Raw genomic sequence first — 17,477 nt, 5'->3', positions numbered from 1 at the left:
GCAAGAGACAGAAAGCCCTTGTGAATTTCATTTGGATTTTATGGAGTTGTTCTTATGGGATGGAAACCATATGGTAAATCTTAAATATATCATTCCTCTTTGATTAAATACGAGATGTATTTTTCTTTCCAGGTTTATTTGCTTTTGCTTCTGTTTTGCATATTTGCTGGTTGGGTTGTGTTAGGTCTGCTTTGTTCATGAATGAGTGAGACAAACACCAGGCTGAGTCGAAATCAGGGTTCTTTGTTCTTTATTACCGGATTGTAACACTTGCGACTAACCATGTTAGTCGGAGAATGCATTCTGCCGTTATCAGCAAAATGGTGATTTTTTATACCCTTGGATATGTGCTTAGAACATCATCATATCATTACTTGTCCAATGACTAAAACTGTTGCTATCCTTTCCCTGCTAGCTTCCTGCCTCTCAATCCATCAATGTCTCTCTTATCTTGTAAGTACAAGGATGCATTCACATCTTGTTACAGCCCTGCACATTCCCATCTCATGATGTTTTACCTAACAGGAGTACAAGGACACCTCCCCTTCTTGTTACAGCCCTGTACAGGGTAACTCCTTACACATTCCCATCTCATGATGTTTTACCTTACAGTTGTGCAAAATATTCATGGGCATTCCTTGTCCATACACCCAGAAATGTTCTCAACTTTCTATATTTCAGCTACCAATTGAAAAATTACCTGAAATTATTTGTGTGAATTATTTTCTGAAGCCAGTACTACATTTACATTGTCATCAGACTGTTTCTCTTGATTTAAGGGGATATTCTGGGCTGAACTTTCCAAATTCTGTAAACTTCTATTAAATGACATTGTGTATATTGGTTGAAATGCTTCCCCAGTCTTTTCACGAGAATCTTTGGCATTAAGCACAAGCTTCTTAGTTTCACCACGAGGTGACTCTTTATTAAATATCTCCCTTTGCTCTTGGCAATTACAAATGCTGAATTTTGTTCATAACCCTAACCCTAACCTCCTTTGTCTTGCACTTTACTCTTCAACATCCTGTTGGCTTTGTCAGTTGAGACTGTAGTGGACATGCCAATTGAAGAGTCTGCTTAGACATCTGGTCATACATCCCTTCATCTGAAGTATTTCAACACTAGTCAATGAAATAATGCCACAAAATTTTCACGTGTGCGGTACTTTACATTTCTTCTCCTTGCATAAATCAGGCAAGGCAGAATTTCTGGAATTTTCTGGATGTTCTTATAATTAATGCACTCTTAATTCATTTTTTGGTGCACGTTACACAGAGGTATAATAAATATTCCGCTAAATTCAGCCAGTTTAATGGGAGTGAAGAAATCAGAATTCCTTGGGTTTAAAGGGAGCTTTGGAAATAGAACCAAGTGTGTTTGAAGGGAGTAGAGTAACCACAGGGCCATCCCTGTATCGAGGGGGAGCGCAAGAGCCCCGCGCGTCGAGGGGGAGGCGCAGCCATCAACAATCGGTGAGCCAGATGCATAACCATCAGGCTTCCTGAAACAGATAGCAGGTTACTGTGGTTTTACTGTCCTCTGTCCATCTTTATTTTATCTCACAAACAGTGTCTCTTCAATTTCCCTGTCCTCTTTATTTGGTGGCTACAGCATTTAGAACACGTTTTAAATTTTTGTGTCCAGATTATGAATCTTCACAAGAATCAATAACGTTCCAAAGGCTGATAGAATGATGTATGTCCTGTCATCAAATTTTGCCTGAATCCTGGATTTTAAATGGATGTTGCTGTTCGTCAAGCAGATATTTGTGTGAGCCATGATGGTCTATGTGATTGGGGTAATCACCCACAATGCAGTGTCTTGTTCCTATCCCCTCTGAAATCATGGCTGACACTAGTATTCAAGTTGTGCATATGGATCCGAGACAAATAATGCCTTTAGTAGAGAGGGACTTCAATAGGACTCTCGTTTAGAGCTGCTGGAATAGAACAGTGATTCAGGGTATATAGAAACTAGAAGAGTACAGTGTGGGAATGGGCTTTTCAGCCTTGCATATCTGCCTGTAATGGTCCATATCCCTCTATTTCCTGCTTCTTGATGTCTGTCCAAATGCCTCTGAGATATGCCCATCATATCTGCTTCTACCACCTCCTTTGGTAGTGAGTTCTAAGCACCTACCGTTCTCTGGATCTGATCTGATCCATAATCTGATGTATCCTTTGACAACCTTCCTCACTATCCATAAATTCACAAACTCTCATTTCATTCGCAAACTTGCTCATCAGACCATCTACATTTTCATCTGAGTCATTAACGAACAACAGAAGTCCTAGCACCAATCATTGTGGAACACCACTGGTTGCAGAAAAGCACCCAATATCTCCTGTCTCCAATTTATCAATTCTTGGTTAATTTCATGTGACTAGATACAAGCTTATCATGATGGCCTCGTCATGGATAAAGGCAATGACATATACCAGATTTTATTTAGATCTTCTATAGAAATTGTCGAGCTACGTAGATATCAGTCAAAGCAGCACCTGGACCTTCCTGAGAGTAAACAAAATTGTGGGCTATCTGAAATAAAAACTGGAATGATAGAAAATTTAGAATATCAGACAGTATCTTTGGAAAGAGAAAAAGGGTTACCGTAATGTTTCAGGTCAGAGATCCTTCGGAACTGGAGAAAATAGATGAAGAGTGTTTGCATTCAGGGCTGGATAAGAGATGGATATAAGTTAATCGCACAAGAGGGTGATGTTCTTCTTTTACTGTGTTAAATTTTATTAACTGCAGAGATCATGGAAGGAAGGAATTTTGAGGAATAGAAGGAAGGTTGGGGCTACTTGTAGAGTTGTTGAAATCAGCTCAACCAGCAGAGGACTTGAAATTTTTTTTAAAAAGCACAAAATGTGAGAGTAAAGCAGAAATGTTGGATTTACACAGGTTAGACAGAATTCTGAGAAACAAATGCTGCCTGATCTACAGTTATTGTTTTCAAAAATCTTTCCAGTTCGTGTATCTTACTGACATTGCAATTGGAAAAAAACAATTAAATCTATAAATAGCTTATGTTTTTTTTTCATTATACTCTCCCATGTAATTACAAATAATTGTAAACATCAAAAGAGCACCAGTTAGAAGTATCAATTAATTTAAGGCATTATTAAAATGTGTTTTGATTTTTTATGAAATGACAAGTTTGGGATTGTTGTCATTCTTAACCTAATACGGAATCCATGCACACAATTCAAAATGACACTCCAAGACAGTAATAATACTATTATATCGGGTATGTTAGACTAGAGATTTGGTCTGTTCATTTAGGGGATATAGGAGGTCATTAAAATTCTGTGGCACTATTGAAAGTAAAGACTTCTGCCAGATCCCTAACCAATATTTCTCCCCAATCAATTTCATGAAAATCATGTTAATTTGTTATTAATTGTTTGTTGGACATTTCTGCTTCAGAAAACCAGCATTACAAAAAAATCACTGTAAAATTATTTGAGCCAATATGGAGACATGAAACTATCTAATTATTCCAATATTTGATCTTAATTGTTTGATTTTTTTTCTATTTGGCAAAGCATTGCCATATGGTGTTTAAAAGCCATTGGTGCGGAAATGTCTTGCTTAATTCAAATACAGGTAGTCCCTGACTTACAACCGTAATAGGCACTGAAGGATTGGTTGTAACTCGGATTAGACATTAGTCGTATTTGAATGCAACATCCAACAAATGAACCTTTAATGGGGACCTCAGGCTGCCACAGTGAGCGGAGGACCACTTTAAACAGTACTTTTAATACAAAAGATATACATGCACAGTAGTTTTAATAAGTTTTTTTAAAATTTGGTCGTATGTGTGGGTGAACATAAGTTGCATAGGTCGGAAGTCGAGGGCTACCTGTATTCATTTAGCAGTATTACTTTAGCAGTATTTGATAGGTAGAAAGAAAATAACGTAATATTCAGTACCTAAATTAACAAGTATGTTAACTCTAACTTAATGCTTACAATGGAAGAATAAACCAAAAAGCTGTGAATGATGGACTTCCCTCAGTATCTGTGTCTATACTTATTGTGGTAAGTCAAGCTCCCTCTGCTGTTCGAAATAAAGAGACATACAGAAGAGATTGCTGAAATGTGCTGGTCAACGTTTCAAACCAAAGCCCTTCTTCTCAATAAAGGGTTTTGGCTTGAAGCGTCACCCATTCGTTTTCTCCGTTGCTTGGCCCACGAGTTCCTCCACCAGATTGTGTTTAGTTTCAGATTCCAGTGTCTGCGGTATCCTGTGTGCCTGCTGGTATTGCTTCCTATGTTAACTGTACAAAATCTCTTTGGGTCAACCAAAGTTATTCTTTCCCACACTCCCTGCTTTAATCTCAACCATTGATGTATCTTTCTCCTTCTGACATTTAACTAAATATTGTTTCTCCTTATTTCCATGTTGTGTGTTTAATGTTAAATATGTCAGTTAAAGAGCCCAAAAGATGATGAGCTGGCAAAATACTTAGTCAAGGCTTAGTAATTTGTTCTTTATAATCAGATATAAGATGCTGGTGGTTCACTCAAACCATTGGATAATAACCCTGCCTTAAATCAAAGCCCTCAGAAGTGTGAATTATAATAATTAATAAAACGATTCCATTTTATTCAATTTATATTGATGAGCAGATGAAAGTATAAGTTATGAGAAGTGTATAACATTGTGTAAGTGTACTAAATTTATCATTGATTTTTCAGTCTTGTTAGGTTATGTTGAGTAATTACTAAAGTCCATCCATTGTTCTTCAGGAATATTTGCATTCAAGTGTGCACGAGCTGAAGAGCTTTTCAACTTGCTCCAGGATATCATGCAGTGTAACAGTATAAGTGTAGTGGAAGAGCCAGTTGTAGAAAGAAATGAACAGCAAAATGAATTGGATATTCCAAGAACTCCACGGACACCTACCAGTAAGTATTATTCGTGCTTTTATTGAGCTATATTAAAAACAAGCAAGCTCCAGCCCTGAATTTGGTCCTTGTGTTATTTTACGCAATAATAATGAGGATACTTCATGTCTGAAGTTTCTCTTCATTGTGTAATATCTTGATTAGGCATACAGATAAAATGCAGATCGTCAACCAACTAGGCAGGAATGAATTAACTGTGAGGAAGGTTTCTGACAAGTTGAACTACTAAATTTCAATTACATTCTGTCAAATCCACAAGGTTTACATTTATTAAAGAAAAATCTAATTAAAATGGTTAACAGTTTTGTACCATGACACTACTACAGTACAACTCCAATTATCTGAAATGGTCATGACTGGAACTATTTTGGATGACTGAATTTTTCAGTTGAATGGTCATTTTTTTAAAAGCAGCCCAGCAGCAAGCAGCAAATCACTTGTAAACAACCACAAACGGCAAGGGAAAAATTGTTAAGCATTAAAATAATGTTTAATTCTCACCAAAAAAAATGCTGGCCATTGCTGATCCCCAACGTTGCTATCTCCCAACCGCCAACTCTGACACATCCCCACCAAGGTCTCCGCTCCTTCCTGGGAGCTCGAGCAGGGGCATAGCTTGGCACCCATGCCCCCACACCACATATTTTTGAACTGTGAGAATGCGACAGATGCCTGATGCCCAACTCTGAACCTTCCTCTCGGTCTACACAGGAACTCCCAATGCCCGTCCAGTGTGTAGCAGGCTAAGGTGAGGGTTTGGAGTCGATGTAGGAGCTCCAGTGTGCCGAGGAAAGGAACGGAACGCCACTGAGCCTGTGAGGTCCCACTCCTGCCTGGGAGGCTGTTCTTGATGATACTGGATGAGGGATTCTTCTGATGCTTGTGGCTGGGAGACAGTGACACATAGTTTGAGAGGGAGAATTAGAGAGAAAAGTCAGTAGGGAAGGTAAAGAAGAAATGCAGAGAGGGGAGGGAGTTACCAGAAAAGAGGACAATCGTTGTTCTAATTTCATGCCGGGTGAATTTTTTTCCAACCTGTGAGGTCAGTTCAGCTCTTAAAAACATTTTTTGGATAAATGAGGATTTCTGATTATTTTGGATATCTTCATTTATCCAAATTTTTTTGGAGGTGAACAGGTGTCACTTCCAGGTCCAAAGAACTTTTGGATAAATGAGGATTTTGGATAATCAGAGTGGTACTGTATTTGCAATTAATTGTCAAAAACATAATGGCTCATATATAGACCAAAGAAGCAAATTCAACCAAAGTCTGGAGGTGCCATAATTCTGAAACAGCCACTTTTCCTCCACACAAGTCTAAACTGGCCATGATTTCAATGCTTGTGGTATTCAAGTCAGAAACTTCGAAAACTATAAAAACTGATGTTGTAACTTTAAAAATGTTAAATATCTCTCTAAACTTAGAACATTTTCAAGTATTGCTGAACATTTGTATTTTAAAATCCTGTAAGTAAACTATCTAAATCCATTTGAGATTTAATTTTAAAGATTAAGACATTTTTAGAATAAGAACTCATTTATAATTCCTCCTACACTACCAAACAATTATCTGAGGCCCTTGTGTTCTCTTCGAATCAAACCAAGGGGCAAAACGTTTGTTCCTCCTCTGGTTTGAATTCCAGTTTGACCTCCAAAATTGGAATGCAGTCAACTACAAAGCATTGTGTTCAGTTCTGATTTCCAAATTATAGGAAGGATATCGATAAGATGGAGAGGTGCAGAGAAGATTTACAAGAATGTTGCCTGGCTTAAAATACCTAGAGTACAGAGAAAGATTGAAGAAGTTAGGACTTTATTCATTGGAACATAGACGGTTGAGAGGGGATTTGATAGGTGTGTTTAAAATTATGAAGGGAATAGATAGACTAGATGCAAGTAGACTCTTCCCCCCTGAGAGCAAGGGAGGTTGAAACAAGAGGACAAGTTGAGGGTAAGGGGGAAAAATTTTAGGAGAAACATTAGAGGAGGCTTCTTCACTCAGAGAGTGTTGGCTGCATGGAATAATCTTCCAGAGGAGATAGTTGAGGCAGAGTCAATTCTTTCCTTTAAGAGGAGGCTGGATATATAGATGGATAAGAGGGGGTTAGAGGGTTATGGGCGAAGAATAGGCGGGGGGATCTAGCAGAGTTGTTTGAGTGAACCGGCGTGGACTTGTAGGGCCAAGATGGCCTGTTTCCATGCCATAAACTGTTATATGGTTACCTGGAAGAAGGGTGGAATCAGTGGATAAGAAATGAAGTATATGGTGGGGACTGATGCCAATGCCTTGAGTCTTTCCCATTTTTAATTGTAGGAAATATTACCTTATTTAGTGATGAATGTTATATCAGAAGTTTAACAATTTAGTGACAACAGAAGGTTTAAAAGAGCTGGTGCTGTGTTAAAGCTGAGTATTGTTGACCAGGTGTAATTTTTTTAATACTTGCCTAGTCAATTTGGGTGACTTCCACAAATGGCACTTTATTTGTGACAAATGATTTTTGTGCAAAGGCATATCAGAACCCAATAATTAAAAAGTTAAAAAAAAATCCCTGTCACCTGTCCTGAGGTCTTTCAGTACTTTTTACTGCCTAATGTATCCAGTTTGTAGTAGCAAATGTGGGATGAAAGTCGTAAGGAGAACTGTTGAATTTACTGTGGATAGAGTAAAAAAAACCCTGGTATCTGGCATGCATGGAATTAGTAGATGACAAAGAAGTGAATTTTCTGGGTGCTTGAGATTGCACGTTGCATAAATGGCAAACTAATGGCAAAGTGTGCCAATTTTAAACTTGTGTATTTTTTTAGCTATTTATTTTTAGATTTTTTTTCCCTGGTTGCTTGAGGTTGCCAATTGCTTGAGTTCTGGATAACAGGTTTTTTTAACTGTATTTTGTTGCAGTAGATCCCATTTCAATATAAAATTGTTCCACTTTACATAAATATTTCAATTTTAACCAAGATTCTTGCTGGTAAACACGTAAGTTCATCAGGATTACAAATAACTGCAATAATCTGTTACTTTCAGCTCCAGGTTTTGTTCAACCAAGTTTACCAAATGGATATCCTAGGTATCCATCATTTGGAGAAGCCTCTTCACATCCTTCAACACGACATCCATCAGTTGGCAGTGCACGTTTGCCTTCTGTGGATGAAGAGTCAACACACCCTCTATTAGTATCAGAAGAACAAGTAAGAAAAGTTTCGCATTTTGCCCTGAAAATTTTTTTTTTGTAGAAGACTTTCATTCTTTCAGTGCTCTTAGTCAGGAAATACATTTTAATTTTTGTTATGAGCATTATTACACATGAAAAAGCAAATGTGATTTTTATCTAATGTTGAAAGGAAAATGATAGGACATTATACATTCAATTTAAGTATTTTCTTTACCTTAAAATTGATTTCTTTACTCCAATTAAAAGCAGAAAAATGAATGTAGAAAGCTTCTGAAAGCTTTAATATTTTGTAGTTGGATTAAAATACAATGCAGAAAGATATTGCCCTGCTGCAGCAGTTTAGTTTCCTCGAGTAGTAAGCAGATTTTTACCTTTTTCTTTTTTGCAGGTTCACACCTACGTTAATACCTCTGGGGTACAGGAAGAACTGAAAAACAGATCCGCTGTGCAAACATCGTTGGAACTCCAACCCTTAAAGAGCGACGCTACCATAGATCTAGAAGATCATTGCAGTTCAAATGAAGAGAGAAACCCACAGGTTCTGTTGGAACCCCAAGGGGTAAAATTTGTTTTGGGACCAACTCCTGTGCAAATGCAGCTCATGGAAAAGGAGAGGAATGAACCGCCTGGAAGTGAGCAGACAAATGCTGGCAGTGGCCACAACTGTCCTGATTGGGACACTGGTTATGACAGTGATGAGCGGAAGGAAGTACCCTCTACGAATAAGCTGGTGTATGAAAATGTTAACGGCCTTTCGATTCCCACTGTCTCAGGAGGCAGGCGGAGTAGACTGATGTCAAATAGTAGTTCAGATGTACAGAATTTCAACAACTCGGCTCAGAGGAGGACTGTGCTCTTGAATTATGAAAACTTGCCTTCTTTGCCTCCTGTGTGGGAAATCCGCAAACTAAGTCGAGATGAAGATAGTTTGGGACCAAAGACGCCTTCACAGAATGGTTATCACACTAATCTTGATCAAATGCACAACTATGTTAATACAGAGAATGTAACTGTTCAGCCGAACTTACACAAGGTTGATTTTTTACGACAACTGGATTGTTCCCCGAGTGTTTTTAATTTTGATATACGGCGGCCAAGTCTAGAGCACAGGCAGCTGAACTACATCCAGGTCGACTTGGAAGGTGGCAGTGACTCGGATAACCCACAGACTCCAAAAACACCCACTACTCCACTTCCACAAACTCCAACAAGGCGAACAGAATTATATACAATGATTGACATAGAAAAGACTGCTGCTATGTCAAATTTACAGAAAGCACTGCCAAGAGATGATGGAACTGCAAGAAAAACAAGACATAATAGTACTGACCTACCAATGTGAACCTTGGAAGTGCTATTTTGTTGAGTTGCACCTTTGTTAAAGACATGGACTGAGTTTTCTCCTCTAAAAAATTAACAATGCTTATTTGACTGAAAGAAATAAGGAAAAATTATAGGGATTAGTGTTTTGATCCTAAAATGCTTTGTCAGTTGAAGGGAATCCATGTAGAGCAGGAACTCCATAAAAGCACCCCTTTTGTTTCATCATTCTGTACTTTGACCATAGAATATTACTGTCACTTTGCTAATCCCATTCAATTGAATTCTCCCTCAGACATACAGAATTTTATGAGTATTCTTTGCAGGCAAATGACATACCGAACTAAATTTAATTTCTGCAGTTTCTAGAGTGATGAGTGTGTGTTTTTTCCATTAGCATTAATTGATGCTGGTATGTATTTGTACTGAGATTTTGCCAACCAAAATCATGTATGAGCATGCACTTTCACCAGATAATAGTGTAACATTGCTGAATATATAATGCAGTTTATCCTTGATTTCAAAGGAATTTATTGTAGGACATGGAAGAATTGACATTGTGCCTTGGAGTGATTTTGTTTAAATACTTTGCTATTGAAGCTGCTGCCTTTACATGTAGTTTCTTTCCGGTCTTATTTTTGAATGAATAAGTTGCAATTACATTCTGAAAATGAAACTGCAGTTTTCTCTAACTGGTCATTAGTATCCTTTTGACATGATTAGTTAATGGTCATGTTAAACTTACCTTGGGTATCACAATGCCATTTTAATAACTGCAAAGTAAAACAATAGACATTTCAATGATCAATTAGTAGTCTATAAAATACACTAAATGATAAAAAAAAACATCTAATGTTTCTCAGCTATTTTTGTATTGTACAATACTGTAAAATGTTCTAACTTGCATTATAAAATGATAATCTCTCTACATATAGTGATTGTATAAATGTAGCAAAATAGTTCTAAAATTATTTTTACATAGGACACAATGTAGTATAAACTCAAGATTGGGTACATCCATGCTTAATTTTATTGTAAATTGTTTTGGTGTTTAAAGTTGCAGACATTCCATGTGTTTTTCTTGCATTGCTCCTTGTCCTAAACCAGTATCAGTTGTACTCCAAATACTAGTTCTTAGAAATCACCATATTTTAGGTTTGCATTTCAGGTACTGATGTAGTTTTCAAAATTGCTGGATTTTAAGGAATCCCTTTATGTTTATATCTGAGGTTGTCAAATGTCAAGTGCCAATATAATACAACTATTGTAGCATGAGAATGATTTTTACAAACATTTATAATTGATGCTACAGTTACTGGGTTTACAAAAATATTGTCTAGTTTTGAAGTAAAACCAAATGTTTAAAGAAATCATTGTTCACAGATTTAGCAGCTGCCCAGAGGTTTAAAGTGTTTAATGGCTGTTGAAGTTCACTGTGGACTAAGCTGCATCATGAGAAATGAGCAATGTACTTAGCATTGTATGATTAATAAACATTTTTTTGCTGAATAACAATATGAAAGGATTCATTTTATTGTGCGTTTCTTTTGAGAAATCACCATATTTTCTATAGCAGCTGCAATCTGTCCACCATCAGACTTCTCAACAAATTCAATTGGACTTGTTTAAGGGCTTGGGGCGGCGCACTCTCCCATGGCGAACCGGCCCCGCGTGTAACGCCACGTGGCGGGGCAGCAATGGGAAGATGGCGCTGTCAGGGTTTTCTTCCTGCCCAGTGCGTGCCTGGGCCAGTGATTATTACATCACAATGCATGAAGTGATTGAGCTCATGCCGCCCTCAAAAGGGTGCGCGCTGAATTTGAATAAAAACCATCATTAACGACTTTTAATGTGGTGGCTGAGTCTTTCTTGGCCGTGTCCAGCACTACAGGCTCTTAGTTTTGAGCTTTAGATTTTATAAAATTCTCTCTGTATTGCACAGTTTGTTTACATTTAATTTGTTTACATGTGTATGTTGTAGTTTTTTTTGCATTGCCAATAAGTGGCAATTCTGCCTCACCTCCATGAAAAAGAATCTCAAGCATGTATGTGATATTCTGAAAATAATTTGAATTTGATCCCTCAGGCAGTGAGAACGCTGAATGCCCAAAGGAACTGCTCAAACTAACCATCTGAGACTCTCATATTCACGAAACACTATATTAATTTGTATTGATGAAATACTTCTCCAGCATTTGTGTTTGTCTGTATATGTGTTATATCTGGTGTGTACCTGCCTGCTTTGCACGCAGGCACAGAACAATGTTTCGTCAGGTTGTACTTGTGTAATCAAATGAGAATTTTTAAGATATTTTGATTGAAGTTTCCAATAATACAAAAATGAAGCAATACAATTATATTTTTAAATACAAATTACCAAAAAAAAGCCCCATTTTTACTCTCTAACCTCTATGTGACAAATCTTGCTGAGGCTTCTTTGATACACATATTTTGGACTTGCCCTAGTTTAGAAATATTTTTCAAACATTATCAGTGGTTCTTAAGCTTTAATTGGAACTTTGCCCTTTTCAGTTAAGTTCAAGATGATGTTTTATTGACCAACTCAAAAACGAATTTTTTCTTTTACATCACGGATAGCCAGAAGTGCAATTTGATTTAAATGGAAAGATAACACCCATGGTTAAATGATATTATGTCTTGTTGAAGGTGAGAAGAAATTAAATATTCAAATACTAATTTCCTGGACATGGGCCCTTTTATGGATCATTCCCACAGTCTAAAGTTTTAGGGTTGTTATATGTTTCAATGCTGTGCTGCGATTTCCAGGTTGTTGTCATTTGATACCCATGTGTTTATTTACCCTTCCCCCCCACCCCCCAAACTTGTACAGTGGTAGGAGTTTTGAATTAAGGATAATAATTGACTTGATATTTTATGCTTGCATTTCAGGAACTGGCGTTTTCAAAATTGGTGGATTATAAGGAATGCATGTTAATATCTGAGGTCAAAATTGCTGGATTATAAGAAATGCATGTTAATCTGAGGTCAAAATTACTGGAGTATAAGGAATGCATGTTAATATCCGAGGTCAAAATTGCTGGACTATAAGGAATGCATGTTAATCTGAGGTCAAAATTACTGGAGTATAAGGAATGCATGTTAATATCCGAGGTCAAAATTGCTGGACTATAAGGAATGCATGTTAATATCCGAGGTCAAAATTGCTGGACTATAAGGAATGCATGTTAATCTGAGGTCAAAATTACTGGATTATAAGGAATGCATGTTAATATCTGATGTCAAAATTGCTGGAGTATAAGGAATGCACGTTAATATCTGATGTCAAAATTGCTGGACTATAAGGAATGCATGTTAATATCCGAGGTCAAAATTGCTGGACTATAAGGAATGCATGTTAATCTGAGGTCAAAATTACTGGATTATAAGGAATGCATGTTAATATCTGATGTCAAAATTGCTGGAGTATAAGGAATGCACGTTAATATCTGATGTCAAAATTGCTGGACTATAAGGAATGCATGTTAATATCCGAGGTCAAAATTGCTGGACTATAAGGAATGCATGTTAATCTGAGGTCAAAATTACTGGATTATAAGGAATGCATGTTAATATCTGATGTCAAAATTGCTGGAGTATAAGGAATGCACGTTAATATCTGATGTCAAAATTGCTGGACTATAAGGAATGCATGTTAATATCCGAGGTCAAAATTGCTGGACTATAAGGAATGCATGTTAATCTGAGGTCAAAATTACTGGATTATAAGGAATGCATGTTAATATCTGATGTCAAAATTGCTGGAGTATAAGGAATGCACGTTAATATCTGATGTCAAAATTGCTGGACTATAAGGAATGCATGTTAATATCCGAGGTCAAAATTGCTGGACTATAAGGAATGCATGTTAATCTGAGGTCAAAATTACTGGATTATAAGGAATGCATGTTAATATCTGATGTCAAAATTGCTGGAGTATAAGGAAGGCACGTTAATATCTGATGTCAAAATTGCTGGACTATAAGGAATGCATGTTAATATCCGAGGTCAAAATTGCTGGACTATAAGGAATGCATGTTAATCTGAGGTCAAAATTACTGGATTATAAGGAATGCATGTTAATATCTGATGTCAAAATTGCTGGAGTATAAGGAATGCACGTTAATATCTGATGTCAAAATTGCTGGAGTATAAGGAATGCATGGTTGTTAAATGCCAGGAGAAAGTTCTTGGCACTGCTTGGAAAAGCATCTTGGATTGCCCTGATGCTCCCTCGCTGCACCTTGGTCCAGACCAGCCTGGGGAGCAGCTGCGGGTGGCGCACATCCGGGTTCTCAGGGCTGAGCTCCAGCGGATGCGTGACGCAACTTCCGCCTGTTTGGAGCGGAGGGACGGTGTGAGTGGCGGCGGGATCATCATGGTGAGTAATTAAAGCCGGAATGGTCTCGGGCTGAGGGAGTTTTAAAACTTTCTTTGGTTTCCCAGGCGGGTTGTGATATCGCCGGACCATTTGATGGGGCCGAGGGGAAGGTTTAGCCGGGCGGCCCGAGCACGTGGTGGGATAACGGCCGCCGCCGCCCGCCGACAAGAGGCCTTTTGCCCGGCCGGAGAACCGTTGACGGCCGCGGGAGGAGGCGGCCGAACGCTCGGGTGAAGCCGGATCTCGCCGAAAGTTCTAGTGTTCACAGGGGCGGGTCTCGCCGGGAGACTCAGTGCGCAGGCGCGGACGGACACAATGGCCGCCTGAGACCTGGACATGGATGCCCCCTTGCAGAAGGAAGGGCATTGGGGAGACCCCGTGGGTGGGGGGGGGGGGTGGTGTTGGAGTCAAAGCACAATACTAGAGAAACTCATAACCAACGTTTCGGGCTTCAAGATAGCTTCATATCTTAATGAAGGGTTCAAGCCAAAAGTCAAGCGTTGGTTATGTATCTTTATCTTTGCCATATAAAGCAATCGTGTCTGCCTGTCCCGCATCGGACTTGTGAGCCACAAACGAGCCTGCAGCTGACGTGGACTTTTTACCCCCTCCATAAATCTTCGTCCGCGAAGCCAAGCCAAAGATAAAGTACCCTGTTTGAGCTGCAAAATTTCTCCTGCATTGAGTTTTTACTCCAAATATGGTGTCAGCAAACTTTCGTATTTTGGGGTGTGTCGGGGTCATCTTTTGCGGGGCAGCAGGCCGTTTCCTCTTCCCTTGTTTTCCTCCCTCCCTTTCCACCCCACACACTGCAACTCAGCTGCTCGCATCGGGGGAAAGAGATACGGGAGTGTCAGAGCCAGCACCACTAGTCTGAGGAAGTGAGAATGCTGAACAACCAAAGGAACTATTCGCTCTAGACATTTATGAAACTATTTAAGATGTGCTGTTGTGCTACTGAATGCTCATTTAATACAGGATGAACTTGTCAGAGTCAATGTAACCATGTTACATTAAAATGATTGTGGATTGCACTGAATGAAATGGAGGAAGATTTACCAGTGTTAATTATGTAAAACATCAATAATCTGGTGCCAGTAAAATGCCTCAGTAGAGACCTCACCTTTGCTCCCTTTGCCCACACCTCCATGAGTTCTGTGCCAGTGTCCCAAACTCTTCTTCCATTGTCTCTGTCTCTCTGCACCCTGCTTCCACCATCATTCTCCACCAACTCAAGACCCCTTCTCACACCATATAACCATTAACGGAGCGGAAACAGGCCATGTTGGCCTTTCGAGTCTGCACCGGTTCACTGATTTTGTGCGCCCTCTTCAGGCATTGGTCCTGGTAGATCTTCATTCAATAACGATGGGCGAATTCAATGCAGGTGGAATCAGTCGTAGAAATGTTAGTGAAACGTGCAGTTCAATACTTCTGTGCACATTCACCTGTTGTGATCATCAATGTTTTGAACCTTCTTCCTCTTGGAAACCTCATCCTGGCCAGTTGCCCACTCTGGATCTTTTTATTTTGAATTACCGCCGAGTCATCAACCACCTCAGCTTCACCACTCTCCTTTCTTATTCTAATTTCTCCCCCTCTGAACGCTCTGCCTTCCACACTCCACACAAATCCCAACCTTGCCATCAAACCCGCCGACAAGGAAGGTACTGTTTTGGCCTGGCACGTTAATTTCTACATTTTGCCAAGGCCAGACAACAGCTCTCAGACGCCTCCTCTTATTTAGCTTACAAAAGGGCCCCACCAAAAAACATCATGCTACCATCTCTAACCTCATCACTCTCATGGCCTCCAACCTCATTGTTTCTCTGAACTGCTCAGTTCTACTTCCCACCCAAGATACACAAACCCATTTATCCAGGTATAGTCATTGTTTCTGCATGCCCCACCAAACTAGTATAATCTTTCCTCGACACCATTTTTTTTAACCCTAGTGCAGTCCCTCTTTACCTATATCCACAATACCTCATGTTCCCTCTATCTCTTCAATAACTTACAATTCTCTGAACTTTACTGCCTCATTTTCCACTACGCACATCCAATCTCTTTGCACCTCCATCCCCCATACAGAAATTTCAAAGTTTGTTTATTTCTTAATAAAAGACCAAAACAGCCCCCCTCCACCTGGCACCACTTGTTCTCACCCTCAATAACTTCTCCTTTGACATCCCATTTTCTCCCAAGTTCAAGAAGTAGCCATAGGTACCTGCATTTGTCCCAGCTATGCTTGCCTTTTTGTTGGTTTTGTGGAGCAATCCAATCTTCAAGCCTATACTGGAGAGGCTCTTCAACACTTCAACACTATATTGACAAATGCATTGGTGCTCTCCCCTTCATCTCTGTCTCTGTCTTATGAGTCAAAATTTATAGACTTTTATTTTTACAAACCTACCAGCTCCCTCTATCTAGACTACAGCTCTTCACACTCAGTCCCCTGGAAGAATTCTATTCCTTTTTTTTATCAATTTCTTTGTTTCAGTTATATCTGCTCCCAAGATGAGATCTTCCAGTCTCGATCATCTGAGATATTCATCAAAAATAGTGCTTCCCCTCCACCACCATCAACTCAGCCCTTGCCTTGATTTCCTGCACATCTGCCCTGACCTCCTCTGCCCCTAGACACAACAATGGTGGATTCCCCTTGTCTCCATCTACCATCTTGCTAGTCTTTGCATCGAATATATCCTTCACAATTTCTGACACCTACAACATGATCCCATCACCAAATACATCTTCCCCTCTCCACCTTCCGCAAGGAACACTCCCTCTGTGACTCTTTTGTCCACTCATCCCTTCCCACTTATCGCTCCCTTGGCACCTTCCCCTGTGACCACAGGAAGTACCACATCTGTCCCAACACTTCCTGCCTCACCATGATTGGGGACCCCCAAACGGTCTTTCCAACTGAAGCATCACTCCACTTGTGAATCTGCATCTGGTGCTCCTGTTGTGCCCACTCTACATCTGAGAGACTGGAGGCAGACTGGGAGATTGCTTCACTGAGCACCCTCACTCTGCAATAATGACAGGGATTTCTCAGCTGCCAAGCATTTCACTTCTGCATCCCACTCCCATGCAGACATTTCTGTCCATGACCTCGTGTACTGTCAAACCAAGGCCAACTTTAAATTGGAGGAGCAACAACTGACTTCTCTGGTTTCTGTTAGACCCTCCCTGTTTTCTCTCCCTCATCCCTCTGCCTCCTTTCCTCCAGCTCTCCATCCCTTTCCCTCTCCATTCATAGATCCATCTCTCTTCCCACTGTTCGGTGTTGAGCCCTCTCTCCATCTATTACCTCTTGCCTGTGAGACTGTGCTCCTCACTCCACCTGCCCCACCCACCACGATTTTATTCATGAGCCTGACTACATTTTGCTCATACTTTGATGAAGGGATCAGGCCTGAAACATTGGTTCTGTACTTTTATCTTTGCTATGTGAAATATGCTGTTTGAGTTTCTCCAGCATTGTGTTTTTACAACAATCTGGTGCCATCAGGATTTTGATGATTCTAGACTAGCGTGTTTTATACTTTGTTGAATGTTATTGCCATTAAAACTCTAACCCATATCTATTTCACCTTTTTTTTACACTTCATAAAATAATGCTCATATACTTCAACATAGGTTGCAAAATAATATTC

The 17,477-nt window shown here is 39.4% G+C and overlaps 2 protein-coding genes across 9 annotated transcripts in view; both read left to right on the top strand.

Annotated features, from left to right (window-relative positions):
* Positions 1-11,260, top strand: part of frs2a (fibroblast growth factor receptor substrate 2a) — an 83,363-nt gene extending 72,103 nt beyond the window's left edge. For all 8 annotated transcript variants that reach the window (XM_069904098.1, XM_069904096.1, XM_069904099.1 and 5 more), the window contains 3 exons: positions 4,762-4,920; positions 7,949-8,112; positions 8,485-11,260. In XM_069904098.1, coding sequence (XP_069760199.1) covers positions 4,762-4,920; positions 7,949-8,112; positions 8,485-9,438 — 1,277 coding nt within the window. In that variant the 3' untranslated portion in view covers positions 9,439-11,260. The remainder of the gene's footprint in view (positions 1-4,761; positions 4,921-7,948; positions 8,113-8,484) is intronic.
* Positions 11,261-13,734: 2,474 nt separating this feature from the next.
* cct2 (chaperonin containing TCP1, subunit 2 (beta)) overlaps positions 13,735-17,477 on the top strand; it is a 25,552-nt gene continuing 21,809 nt past the window's right edge. Inside the window, exon 1 of the mRNA XM_069904091.1 lies at positions 13,735-13,815. Coding sequence (XP_069760192.1) covers positions 13,750-13,815 — 66 coding nt within the window. The 5' untranslated portion in view covers positions 13,735-13,749. The remainder of the gene's footprint in view (positions 13,816-17,477) is intronic.

The sequence above is a fragment of the Narcine bancroftii genome, chromosome 11 (assembly GCF_036971445.1).
Source record: "Narcine bancroftii isolate sNarBan1 chromosome 11, sNarBan1.hap1, whole genome shotgun sequence".
In the NCBI taxonomy this organism is placed as follows: Eukaryota; Metazoa; Chordata; class Chondrichthyes; order Torpediniformes; family Narcinidae; genus Narcine; species Narcine bancroftii.
This window is presented reverse-complemented; position numbering and strand designations above follow the sequence as displayed.